At 54.7% G+C, this 12,740-nt stretch overlaps 5 protein-coding genes across 5 annotated transcripts; all 5 read left to right on the top strand.

The window, feature by feature from the left end:
* Positions 1-341: 341 nt before the first annotated feature.
* DICSQDRAFT_179195 (uncharacterized protein) lies at positions 342-1,980 on the top strand (the record flags this gene model as incomplete). The annotated part of the gene is made up of 8 exons (XM_007363660.1): positions 342-397; positions 585-954; positions 1,011-1,123; positions 1,218-1,319; positions 1,367-1,589; positions 1,673-1,736; positions 1,801-1,864; positions 1,935-1,980. 8 exons carry the CDS (start codon positions 342-344, stop codon positions 1,978-1,980), a joined length of 1,038 nt encoding a protein of 345 aa, XP_007363722.1.
* A 1,591-nt stretch (positions 1,981-3,571) lies between these two features.
* On the top strand, positions 3,572-5,803 carry DICSQDRAFT_179194 (uncharacterized protein; the record flags this gene model as incomplete). The annotated part of the gene is made up of 18 exons (XM_007363659.1): positions 3,572-3,687; positions 3,745-3,823; positions 3,879-3,892; positions 3,950-3,991; positions 4,044-4,100; positions 4,158-4,167; positions 4,220-4,237; positions 4,296-4,321; positions 4,373-4,398; positions 4,453-4,487; positions 4,537-4,561; positions 4,617-4,628; positions 4,681-4,696; positions 5,181-5,208; positions 5,266-5,323; positions 5,380-5,404; positions 5,463-5,583; positions 5,649-5,803. The coding sequence occupies 18 exons, from the start codon at positions 3,572-3,574 to the stop codon at positions 5,736-5,738; spliced, it is 798 nt and encodes a 265-aa protein (XP_007363721.1). The 3' UTR covers positions 5,739-5,803.
* Positions 5,804-6,458: 655 nt separating this feature from the next.
* On the top strand, positions 6,459-7,835 carry DICSQDRAFT_168048 (phosphatidylserine decarboxylase; the record flags this gene model as incomplete). The annotated part of the gene is made up of 7 exons (XM_007363658.1): positions 6,459-6,509; positions 6,566-6,754; positions 6,808-6,903; positions 6,954-6,982; positions 7,034-7,151; positions 7,238-7,408; positions 7,464-7,835. 7 exons carry the CDS (start codon positions 6,459-6,461, stop codon positions 7,833-7,835), a joined length of 1,026 nt encoding a protein of 341 aa, XP_007363720.1.
* Positions 7,836-8,036: 201 nt separating this feature from the next.
* Positions 8,037-9,182, top strand: DICSQDRAFT_145444 (uncharacterized protein; the record flags this gene model as incomplete). Its single annotated transcript, XM_007363657.1, has 1 exon — positions 8,037-9,182. The coding sequence occupies one exon, from the start codon at positions 8,037-8,039 to the stop codon at positions 9,180-9,182; it is 1,146 nt and encodes a 381-aa protein (XP_007363719.1).
* A 1,676-nt stretch (positions 9,183-10,858) lies between these two features.
* DICSQDRAFT_168046 (uncharacterized protein) lies at positions 10,859-12,052 on the top strand (the record flags this gene model as incomplete). Its single annotated transcript, XM_007363656.1, has 4 exons — positions 10,859-11,097; positions 11,150-11,253; positions 11,330-11,775; positions 11,828-12,052. The coding sequence occupies 4 exons, from the start codon at positions 10,859-10,861 to the stop codon at positions 12,050-12,052; spliced, it is 1,014 nt and encodes a 337-aa protein (XP_007363718.1).
* Positions 12,053-12,740: the final 688 nt, after the last annotated feature.

Below are 12,740 nucleotides of genomic sequence, written 5' to 3'. Positions count from 1 at the left end.
CTTCTTTCCGTGGATCCCTGGACAACGCCTACGGCACAGCTGCCAACGCAAGACCCGGAGTCGACTGATGGCACTCCCATCATGCGCTCCTGCCAGTTCCACCAGTGACATGGTCGTCCATCTTCGAGCTAGCTAGGCATCGAAGCATTCACCCATCGACGGTTCGTCTGAACTCTGACTATAGCACCCGCGGCTGCCTACACCTTCCATATGGACCGTATGGACGGCGACCCAGATAGCGTCCAAATGGCGCACGTTCATCAACGCCTCTTGCCCCCGACTCCCCTTGACGCACTTCTCACAGAGAGTATATAAGGCTTCAGAGAAGCTCGTGTAGCCCCATGTCGGTCTTTGACTCCTTGCTAGGCCACATCACGCAATCTCCCGATCGCTTCCAGTGCTTTACAGCGCTCTAGATCTAGAGTCAAGACAGCGCTCCTTGCTGCTAGCACGCCGTGAACGCGGCGACCAACGCCAATAACCAGGGCACCACGTGCGAGTCCCCTTTGTCGGGCCGCACAGTGACAATCACCGCCAAGGTCCGTCCTTCTAACCTTTCTAATTTCTACATGAGCCATACACAGCGCTCACGCACGTCTGCTTCTCCTCTGGGGCACATCTGGGTTCTTCATCCAAGAGGCCCACACGAGCGACGTCCGCGTCTCAAGCGGCATCCACGTCTTCACCTCCTTCAAGACCGTTCTCGCTCGCCTCGCAATCGGGGATCCGCTCTCGCTCTCGCTCTCCGGCAATGTCGCCGACTTCCGCTCGTCCAGCGACCCGAGTTTCCTCTTCGCCATCGAGCTCGACGACCCTACGGGCATCGTCGTCCACTCTCAGGGGACGCCATCGCGCCGCTTGCGCTCGGGGTCGACGGGCCCTCCGACTCAGGCACTGTCTGGGCCGGACGCCGGGGTGGACAGGTGTTCGTCGGTGCCGAACAACGTGACGCAGGTGAAGGGGGATAATATTTCGGCCGACGGAGTTCGGGACGGAGTGTGGAGGGCCAGTTGGGGACGGTGAAGAACGCCATCGTGGCGGGCTTGAACGATTCGTTCGGCGAGCTCTGGCGAGTGGAATGTCACTGGGAAGAACAGTCGCGGGGGCTTGTCCCTAACGTTCGGTACATCTGAGCTCTTCTTGTCGTGAGTCTGAGTCTTAGCCTACGCGTGGAGGAGCTGCTCGTCCAACTCCGAATTGCTCGAACGCGTGTGCAGGTACGACAGCCCCAAGTTCAGCCTCGTCCCCGGTTCTCCCGCCGGCGGCTCGCTCGACGGGACCGATCCCAAGGCGGACAGCGACGGCGCCATCACGTTGACGTGAGCTCCCGCTTCTCAATGCGCATAGACCTCGCTTTTTGGTGCAGCTTCAACCCCGGTGGCACCGAGCTGACGAACGCGGCGTGGGACGGGAGCCGCAAGCCGCTCGTCGGGCATTGGGAGGCGCAGTCTGTGGTGCGGTTGTTCACTATCAACGTCTACCTGACGGGGACGCTCGGCGGGACGTCTGCACGGGACGACCCACAGCCGCCGGAGGAGGATGTAGACAAGAGGACGAGGCAGATCGAGGTCGTAGCGGCGAGCGATGCTGTTGCTGGGCGCCTGCCATTGGATGCGGACCGGTCAGGTCGCACTCACCTCAGGACTCCTCTCTGACGCTATCCGCCTCCCAGAACTTCGTGCAGAGCATGCTCGACAAGGACGAGGACACGAACATCGTCGTTGCTGGCGACCACAGTGAGCACACGCAGACGCGGTCCGCGTTCGCGGCGTACGGCGGGATGGTCACCGGTCGCAGCAGACGTGCCTAAGGTCGAGCGCTACACGTACCTGTTCGACCAGAACGCGGAGCAGCTCGATCACGCGTTCGTGTCGAGGGGAGGGGGAGCGACTACGACCCGACCGTTGTGCAGCTGATGATCTGCTGAGCTTCAGGGCGATGGAGATCGTGGACACAGGCGACACGAGAGATGCGATGTAATGTACTGACACCAAGCATGAGATGCAAGGGTACACTGTCATTTGCATCGCTGTCTTCCTCACCCCCCTTCATGCCGTTCCTGACTACACAGCCCGGCTATACCGAGCTCCGTACCATACCCTTGGTGTCAAGTTGGTGAAGTGGTTGAGCGTCTCCACCGGCTCCGTGCTTCGCTCGGGTGCGCGCTGTCATGAGCATTACCGCGTATACCAGCTCAACATACACGTTCGGCATGCGTTCTGGGGAAATCTTCCTTGACGTGACCAGCTATGGGTCAGTGGGAGGCCTAGTGCCTTGAAGAATCAAGGTTGTGACACTCCATCGCAAAGCTCGGCGCTCCGGATCGGGCTCCTTGCTATGAACAGTTGACGCGGCTGCCAGTGCCGGGAGCGGACGTGCCGGACGAGAGTAATGGGCTCGAGCGGTTTGTCCGGCATGAAGGAAGGATTGTGTAAGGTGACGGGAGGCTGAGGTCGTGGGTGCATGGAGGGCTGGCAAGGCAGGTGTCAGCGTCCCTGTCCGATCCAAAGGCTCGCTGACGAGCAGGTGCGACTGCACCGTGCAACAGATGCGTGCGGCACCTTATTTGTTTCTGAGGGCCGTAGTACTTTGGCGCACTCGGGGTCGCTTCTCGCTCCTGTGTTCAGGGATTCGGAATATATGGGGCTTATGGCCGCTCTCGTCACCACGGATGCGCAAGTGTCGACGGTCCCTCTCAGAGCTCGGTGGTGCTCATGCGGGCGACTCTGCTGTGAGCAGCAGCCTGTCAGTTGGTCCATTCTTGACAAGATCGCGGCATTGGATCCTGCTTGAGGCTGTGAGGCTTTGCCGAGCCGCGGTAGGCTCCGTTGTGAACTATAGTCTCCAGTGCCCCCAGTGTCCGAGCTTGACACTCCCGGGACTTCAGTGAGTGGCCGAAATACTTAGCGCTGCACTGCGCTCATCGCTCATGTATGGGTTATAGCACTATCTTCCAGTTCTCGGGGCAGAAGCGGAGACGACACTCCTACTGTGCGTGCCTAAGTGACTTCTCACATGCTTGCAGTCAAATTGGCCGAGTGGGGTGCATGTCCGAGGAGAGACGCAGGATGTACGAGGGCGTCGGTGGCGCCAGGTTGTCAGCCAGTACGAACTCCAGGCCCCACGTCCATGCAGGAAGACGGTACTTCCTATTCCCCGCTCCGACCCTGAAACGTCCTTCGCCATGGGCGTCGTACTCCGCCCTTTGGCGAGGCAAGACTTCTCCCAAGCTTGCCTACGTCCCCGCGTCATTTTCCTTCTCCCACCGCAGCGGCACTGCACATCGGAATCTCACGCATCAGCTGGTACGAGTATGCTGTAGTTCCTTACGAACCTTTGGTATACGTCCTTCCGGAAGCATCGGTCTCGCTCACCGAGAAGACGATTCCCACCTTCCTTGCCTCACTTGAGGAACGGACAGTGCCGGAGCTGGCGGGACGACAGGCATGCTGCTGGCACAGGGGTAGAGTTCCGAGTAGGCAAGAGAGCTCCGCAGCCGCTCTCTATAAGCATACATGGTCGTATATATACCACAGCAGCATGGAGTGCCAGACGCCGCTTTCAAGTAGTCATGCCCCCTCTCCTTGCTCCCTCGTTGTACCTCTCTGCGACACTTGGGCCACGACATGCCCCACAGCTTGGAGACACATTCGGTGCGGTCCTGATCGGGAACTTCGTCGGTCTCGTGTAGGTACATCCTATACTCGTCCCCTGCAATTACTGATTCATTTTCTCATGCTCAAGAATGTACGGTATCACGACATGCCAGACGTATAGGTATCTTCGAATGTATCCAAAGGATCGCCGGTGCCTCAAAGCATTTGTACATATGATAGCTCGACTGGCGCGCTATATGGATGCTGACATGCTTCTTACAGGTGCTCGCTCTACTGTTAGACTCTCCTGCTGAATGGCTTTTTTGCCGTGAAAGACTCACAGAAACTTATAGGGCTCTAGACACGCTTCACCTGATAGAAAGCTCGCATATGTGGTACGGAAGTTGTAGGGATGGTTCCAGTTTACGCCGACTGAGGACAGATCAGCTACTACTATTTCGTCACGAACTACTTCAACCCGTCAGCTCTCTTGTCCGGCACTTGGTGAGGGAGTATTCTGTAGATGTGATATGTTGTATGCTTCCTCATCTACATCGGCAGGTCTGCGCGGGTGCGTCTCATGCGTCTCATCGGCGAGTAACACGGATTGACGCTCTGGGCAGCTCCTGTCCCCCACTATGGTATGTGGTCTTTGATCAGCTTCCCCGTATTGTCATGTCGACATGGCCGATTGTGAAGGGCGTAATAGTCCTCCTGACCCAAGCGTGAGTCCCCTCTACTCTTCACGACTCATGCCTAGACTCATGTATTCATAGATTCTATATTCGACGCTTGTATTTGTGTAAGAGGACTCTCCCATAGAAACACCGCATGAGAAATCTCATATGCCATGTAGTGAACCAGCACCACTCCAGGCTGGTCCTCGGTTTGGTGAGTATGCAAGGCCGCTAAATTAGCCCGTGTTCTGAAAATAAGGAAGGTGCCTATCATGGTAGCAGCGATGGGTGTGTTCTTTCTATTTCAATGTGCTACAGACGTCTCATTTTGCATTGTATGTAGGATTTGCGATCGGTGCGGTAGTCGGGATACCAGTTCTATGAACATTGCTAACGCATCGTTCTAGCTGCGGGTGTGGAGAGGTGCGCGGTCACAAGTGTTTCTACTAGGACGCTATGCTACAACATTTCCGTGGATCGTTGCAACAGCTTCGAAAGGGTCACCTATTCTAATTGGAATCATATAACGGTATGTGGCCCTCTCTCTCACCGCGGCTACAGCGATTTACATCTGTGCAGTGGGTGGACGCCACAGCACTTGCGATAGCTGTAGCCGTCGATATCGCTCTTGCCGGTACACTTGTGGTGGTACTGCGTCAGACCCGCGTAGAATATCGAAGGTCTGTGGCACCTTTCAAATGTGTCCATCACATTTGGCTGAATCCTCTTTGAACTGAAAGCCTCGATTCGATGCTGGATACGCTTAGTCGTTATACTCTCAACACATGTATGTGCACTAGCACCTTCCCCTCTAGAGCTAATCATATATTCGGTATAGGTCTACTCACTACGTACTACCAATCCCTCCCTGTACCAGAGATCGTACTGACGAATGAATCAACTACAGCACATTGAACGTTGCCGCTCTGATCTCAGTAAGACCCAACTCGTAGCGTGTAGTCAACCTCGCTCTAACACTGTACACCTTTCAGATGGTCGCCAGCAAGCACACTCTCCTCTACATCGGGTTGATCATCCCAGCCACAAGATGTACGTTCCGTCGTCAAATTCACACATATCTGGATGGCTAATCCGTCACACTTCAGCGTACCCGACCTCAGTGATAGCCGTGTGCGTCGGTTTCCAGGCTTCGTATTAGTGAATAGCTCCTCAGAAGCCACATTCTTAGCTTGAATTCGCGCAAGTCGTCAGTGGAGCGGAGATACCAAAGCTGTGACTGGGAGACAATTGGGCTGAGTACCCTCCAATTCTCGGACCCGACAGTGAACATGTCGGTGGGATCTCCAATCGTGAGTGTGATGCCTACCCATATTCACCATAGGATAGTACTGATCTCCAATATGCGTCGCGGCAGCTGCGACACCACGCTTCCACCGTAATCCAGATCAAGGTTCATACCGATAAGGAAGAGAGGTCGGAGACGGCTTCGGAGATCATGCTTTAAGCCATTTTCTATTACTTGGGATACAATTGTATAGTATGCGCTCTTATTCCGAAACTCATATCGCCACTAAAAACATCATTAACGGCATGGAAGGAACAAACCACCCGGGCCACGCAAGCCTACGAACGGAAACGTATTCGTGAGCTCACGGGCGGCTCCTCATAAGACCAATTCAACGAGAATCAAGCGAGTATTAGACGTGTAGCTGGGTAAAGTGGTGTCTGAGCTGCATACCACTACGTAAGATGCAGCCTCTAGGCCCTACTACGCTGAAGTTCACCTAGGCATCTCACCTGCCTAATATGGCGGCCATCGCAAGGCGTCGAGTCGCCTCTCCCAATGATGCATCATGAGTATATGATGCGGGGAGCGGGGAGATCTGGACTACTGAGCCTGGACATAGCAGAGACCTGTAGTTACGACTAATAATTGAGTGCTATGCAAGGAGGTCGGCGCTTCCAGTTCTGGCGTCTTGACAAGTGGGGAGCCCTGAGCTTGTGATCCTAACAAGCGTAAACACCACTTGAAAGTAAGTATTCAAGTAATTGCGTCACTGGCAACTGCGAGTGTCCCTGTTACTTACCATGCGTGGAACTGACGTCGATAGAGCTATATAAAGACGGCTACTCTCAGCATGATGACGCCCGTATATACTACTCACCTGGCTCCTCTACCACATACTCGAGCTTATACAGGAAGACGCGCAGGAAATCAGGCAAAATGCAGTACGCACATGCGGTAGTCGATTACGGACTGCAGAATGCGAAGCTCGTGAGCAATCGGCGAGGGCGGAACGCATAGACCGCCTGAATAAAGCTGGAATCCAGGTGCAACAACGTCAAGTAGGCTGGCTCACGAAGAATCGCAAGACGGGCGAGCTCGTGCGCGAGCAGATGCCGCTCATGAAGAAGGCACGAATGCTGCTACTGTTCAACCCCGTCACGGAATGGGTGGACAGGACGCACCTATTTCGCTACTTCTTGCACGAAAAGACGGACCACTCGAAAAGCAAGGAGGTGCGCTTATCTGAGCTTGAGTGGTGTGGTGCCAAAGTTGAAGACGACTGCAGGAGGATCCGCGATCAAGGGAGCAGATCAAGGCCTTTGTGGATTATTACAAGATTGATATGAGCCAATTCGAGCCGTCGGATCTCAACGCGTACAAGGTATGGTGCTAGCATGTGATGCCTCAGCATGTCGCTGAGAATACTTGTAGAGCTTCCAAGACTTCTTCATCCGACACCTGTATGCATTGACAACGACCTAGCCCGTACAAGGCTAATTGTTTGTCTACAGTAAACCCGGGACGCGCCCCATAGCATTCCCAGATGACCCTTCAATAGCAGTTTGCGTCGCGGACTGCCGCATGGTCGTATACGACACCGTCGATGACGCGCACAAGCTCTGGATTAAGGTGGGCTGCCTACCATCCCCATCGCTCCTGCCCCGTATACGTTGCATGGGTAATCCCTGACGTCATTTTCTATGATGGTTGAACAGGGCCGCAACTTCTCCATCGCGCAGTTGATTCAGGACAAAGTCGCAGCGCGTCCCTGGGCAAATGGCGCCGTGGCGTCCTTTCGCCTTAGTCCCCAGGACTACCACCGCTACCACTCGCCCGTGCGCGGCCTCGTCAGGTGGTGGAAGGAGCTCGATGGAGATTACTACTCGGTACGCTGCCCTTGCCTGACTTCCAGTCGCTGTGCACTGAAAGAGGTTCCGTCAGGTTGACCCGATCTGCATTCGCAGCGACATCGATGTCCTCGCCGCCAATGCTCGCAGCGCATTCTGCCTCTCGACTAAAGAGTTTGGCGACGTACTCTTCGTTGCGATCGGGGCACTCGAGGTTGGCACCGTCACACTCTCTCCCAAAATCACTTCGGTACTTCCGGGCTCGCAGGCGCCGAGGCAGGAGGTTGTCATCGAGAAGGGCGAGGAAGTCGGCTTCTTCGAGTTCGGGGGTAGTAGTATTGTGGTGGCTTTCGAGCCAGGGCGAATACGGTTTGACGAGGACTTGAAGGAGGCCAGTAGAGACTTGATTGAGATCGACGTTGAGATGGGGATGCAGATCGGGAGGGAGACGGCCCCAAATCTGTGAGACGTTCTCGTGTTTCTGATTTTGAAGCAGCCTAGATGGAGCACTCTTTTTCAATCAGGAAGATATAAGCTGGTGGGATGAACCCCACGTCTTGGACATTTGTTCTGTACATATCTCTTCAGTTCTTACCACGGTCAAGACGTTAGTGAAGGGCATCACAGGGACTTGCTACGACGGACAACCAGCTGCAGGAATCTCGGGATGCGTATGTGCCTATGTTTGATGTTCCTGCAAGACATAAGAGATAACTCGGCGTATTGTGAACTGGCCTGCATACCGACATATAAATGTCAGCCTCAGGAATTCGCTGCGGCTTCACCTACCTTGCCTCCGTACCACCACTCCTTACCCCACACGCACCTTCACCAGCCCACACCTTCTCTCGCTGCTGCGCAGTACCCCATAGCTATGTCTCTTACCCTCACCACCTCCGCCTCCACCTTCCCGGTCAACTCTCCTGGTGAGATCATCAGTGCCGTTTCTGAAAAAGACATCCTTCAGGCAACCCTTGTAGGCGACCAAGTTTGCGATCCGTTCGCAACACCCACCTCCGCCTTCAACTGGGCCGACGACGTCGAGGACGAGTTCTTCTCCGACGACGCAAGCGAGGCCACCCTCGACACCAATGAAGTCGACGCCCGATCCTGCTCTTTCGACGTCGACCGGTTCTTCGCTTCCGATGCCTGTATGTTTGGACAGTATGGCCACTACCTGACGACGATATTGGAAGAAGACGAGGACGAGGAACAAGCCGACAACGAAGATGACGAGAACCACGAGGAAGACGACGAGGACGACAACGAAGAACACGAGGATGAGGACGAGAAAGAAGAGGGCGACCGCTCGGCCGCGACCGACCCGACCAACTCGACCAGCAACCGTAGCCTTCTCCAGCGCATCTTCCTCGCCAACGATCGGTCCAAGGTCGCCTCAAGGCCCTCACTCGACGACATCAAGGAGGAAGATGAAGAGGACGGCTTAGAGAACGACACTGACGAGGCGGGACCTTCAGTTGACAGCATTGACCCGGACTCTGAATCGACGGATTCCGATTCGGACACGACCGACTTCGACGCGACCAATTGGGACGACTTGAACTTCAACCACCACGACGCCCACTTCGAGTTCATGGCCAACCACTTCGACTCACTCGAATTCTCGCTTGCTTCGATCTCGACCGTGGGCGACGATGAATGGCAGCGTGCAGCAGGCGATCCAGACTCTGGCTGGGTCTGGGTCGAATTCGAGGACGACGAGCAAGAGCGACGACTTTCGGCGTCACTTCCTTCTCGCAAGATATGGGGATTGGACTGGCGGCAGCTCCTGAGGAGATTGTTCATCGTCTGAGGGAGCTGCACGGTAAGACAGAGGTGGGGCGTGAGGGAGAAGTGAACGGTGGGGTGGCTACTTGCCGTTCATGATCCTGATCCCACTCAGCCACTGGCTGAGCACCGAATTCTTCAAGTTGGACATCGGCGCGGTGACTCGGTTTTCTCTTCGTGAGGAGTGTGTGGTGTGTTTGGCGAGGACGTCGGGCTGGCCCCTGGTGTCCCCGTGCGGCGTGGTGTCTTTCTTTCAGAGCGGTCCTTGGTTCCGGCTGTTCTGTTTCTGGCTCTGGTTCGCGTGAGATTGCTTTGGTTTCGACATGTTTCGGTTTCGACTTCAAGTTGGTCGGTTTCGGCAGGCTCTATTTTCGGTTTTCCTTTTTGTTTCGTACTGTTATCAGGACTGCGGCCTCCTCGTATTCGGTTTCGGCGAACGGGGGGATTCCATCCCATATCCCTTGAGGAATGGTGACACCAGAGGCTGAGCTGGCAGGGTAAGGGACTGGGATCTGGCTGCACGGGCGGGCGGCCGGCGGGTGGGCATCATCTCAGATTTCGAGTCTTGTGTGCGCATGTGTTCGTGTCGCAGTTGGGTTAGAGGCGACGTCCACAGAGCAGGACGAGCGCCGGTTTTGACTCGGAAGGGCGTGGCAAATTTTGAGTTCTCCGGTTCTCCCCCGTGGGGAGCACATTGAGTATCGCAATTTGGCTTGAGCAGAACGGGGTCTTGTCATACCTGCCACAGAGAGGGTGTCTAGGATGCCGGATAATTTGGAGTCTGCGATGCGGAAGACGCCTGAAGATACCGGACAATGCACGAAGTTGCCATCATACGAGCGGTAGTGCCTTCCTTCGGGTCATAGGCGCGTGGCGTGCATTCGCGACTCGCTGCCGGGTGCAACGCGCACATGTATCCTGTTGATGACAACGTTCCTTGTACTGTTGCCTAGTATAATATAATTATCTAACATGAAGCACGAATTACGATGCACCTGCCACTTGTGCATCGATGCCGCGATGTCCCTCGAGCGTTGCCTCGGAAATACCTGAGTCCTGTTTCTTCCTTCCATCCTGGTGTTCGCTGTTTTGTTGCATCATCTGACCTTTCTGTGGAACAACTGCAAAAGCAAGCCGGGTTCTAACAACAGAGCAACTCGACATCACATCACGTCACGTGTTTACGTGTCTACTAACCAAGCTCAAATTCGTCCTGATTGGCGCTTACTTACATTTACACACCCCTCCGTCCAGTCGAAGCGTACTCGAATCGTACTAGGAATGTAAGTGACGATAGTAGGCATGCATTCAGTAACCCCTTTCAGACCTATCAAAATCAACTAAGGCTTGGATGCTAAGTCCTGTGTCCTACACCCAGTGTAAGCCGAACAGGCGGATACTACCTTCTCTGAGTGAACACAGCGGACGTGAGTCTTTCGGTGGAGCAAACAGGGTTCCGTTTCATCAGCCCACCTGGAATACGGCACCGGCGATGCTTCACACGCACAAGGATATGTGACGATCGGTAGCAGTCGTCAGGGTACCAAACAACGGCCCGCCAGCTCGCCCCACGGTTTGCTTTCCGTCCCACAAACGCTCCCAACCACTACGATCTTCACCTGTGTCCTCAAACGCGATCTCTCCCCTGGATGTTGCAGCTCGTGTTCCGATCCCTTCTTGATCCGCGCCGTACCTGCCATCATGTTAGCAATTGGGACCCAGTTTCACACCATCTTCGCAATCCTCGCCACATTTCCTAGCCCGATTCCCCACATCTGGCTCTTCTGCCACGTCTCCATCATTGTTGCGTACTCGCTTCTGCCTGTCATCTCAGATGTCATCGCCCAAGGTGCTCTCGAGACGATCTCCGACTGCTGCGGGATCGACATTCCTCTCTTCCTTCTCCTCCCGTCACCTGGCTTAATGGTCGTATTCTTCTGGTGTGTTTTGCTCTTCTAGTGGCCATGGCCGCTCATGTTCAACTCTTTTGAGGTCGTTGGAGGAATCATTCTCAACATCGACGTCAAGACGATCTACTCTCTCATACTACACCGGCTCAAACTTCAGCGGAACAACGGTCCTGGTCGACAAGAGAAGTACGAAATCGAACTACCTCTCCTACACCTAGATTACGCCACGATACTCTCTGTGATCATCCTCGCATGTCCATAGTCGTGCACCCTGGTCCACACAAATCACCTATCTTAGCCGAACGCAATCTGGAGGTCCTCATCGCCGGCTTCAATCTAACGGGAGTCCAGAGAAATCACCAGGTGTCAGACCTGACCGCAGAGCTAGCCGCCGCCAGACACACTATCGCCTCCATGACGGCTAGGACAGCCGCTCTCAGGGAAGAGAAAGACGACGCGCTCACTCGTGCCAACACTCTCGAGAACGCGAAGGAGTCCTGGAAGATGCGGGAGAAGGCTCTGCTGGCGACCATCGAAGACCTTGAAGCCTACCCCACGCGTTTTGACGATATGCGTCTCCAGGCGAGGCTCCAGGAGACGGAGAGGATGCTCGCGCACGAGATCGCGCTGAGGGCGTCGGCCGAGGACGAGTTGACGAGATATCGTGACGTCGCACAGGCCCAACTTAGGGAGCTCCGTGCGTCAGAGGTATGTTCCCTCCGCATGAGCTTTGCTGGGTTATGGTTGAACTGCTCTGTAGAAAGAGAATACGAGATGTGTCAACGAGCAGGCGATCGAGATTGCGATGCTCAAGGCCCAGCTGCTAGCCATGCAGCAGTTCAACCTTGCCGCCTTGGGTACGAAACCTCGAAGGACGGTATCGACGTTTCCCAAATTCTGGAAGAAGAGACGCGACGTCAAGGTCGACTTGGGGATATCCTCCAGTACCTCGAGCCGGACGATTACCTATACACTCAAACGATAGTTTCTCGCATCTTTACATATGTACTACGCGTTACGCGACGTTCGACTCGATTACACGGCCTATCATCATCCGTACTCATTCCACCGTTGCTTCTTGGGACGCTATGGCTTGCGCTCTGTTCCCTTTATCTCTTCATGCTTGTATGCGCCCATTTTGGGGTTCGCCTGGATTCCTGTCGTTGTCTTTGTAGCCAATGATGCCACCACATACCACTGCGTCCGTCCGCCTCCCAGTCTATCGTAATTCGTTTCTGTCTCTTGACTTCTTGACTTCTGTATCGGATCACCCGTGAGCGGTTCTTTCACCCTCTCCTGGGTTTTCAAATCTTATATGATTCTAGAGTACCTTGATTCGCTCGCCTGTCAGTTTACGCTTCGTCTTCACTGTATCTTAACCATGTGTCTATGCCCGTTTCCTCGTGTTGATATCTCCTCAATATTTCCCCCAGATCATCATCTTACCGATATCATCACTTCATCTTAATGGAGTGTCTGAGGTCAGCTCAGAAGATTCTCGACCTCGTTGTAGCCTAAGGGGATGGATGTACTCACAATGTCAATTGACGGTAACCTCGCATTCCGTTCAGGGAAATCAGCTGCTACATAGCCGGCACATCGCCCAATCCCGTTAACGAGATGCGGAGTCCAGGAAGATCTGACAAGGAGAGTGCAGCCTGAGACGCATTGGA

Source organism: Dichomitus squalens, assembly GCF_000275845.1.
Source record: "Dichomitus squalens LYAD-421 SS1 unplaced genomic scaffold DICSQscaffold_7, whole genome shotgun sequence".
Taxonomy (NCBI): domain Eukaryota; kingdom Fungi; phylum Basidiomycota; class Agaricomycetes; order Polyporales; family Polyporaceae; genus Dichomitus; species Dichomitus squalens.
Note: the sequence above shows the minus strand (reverse complement) of the source record. Positions and strands in the feature narration are given on the sequence as shown.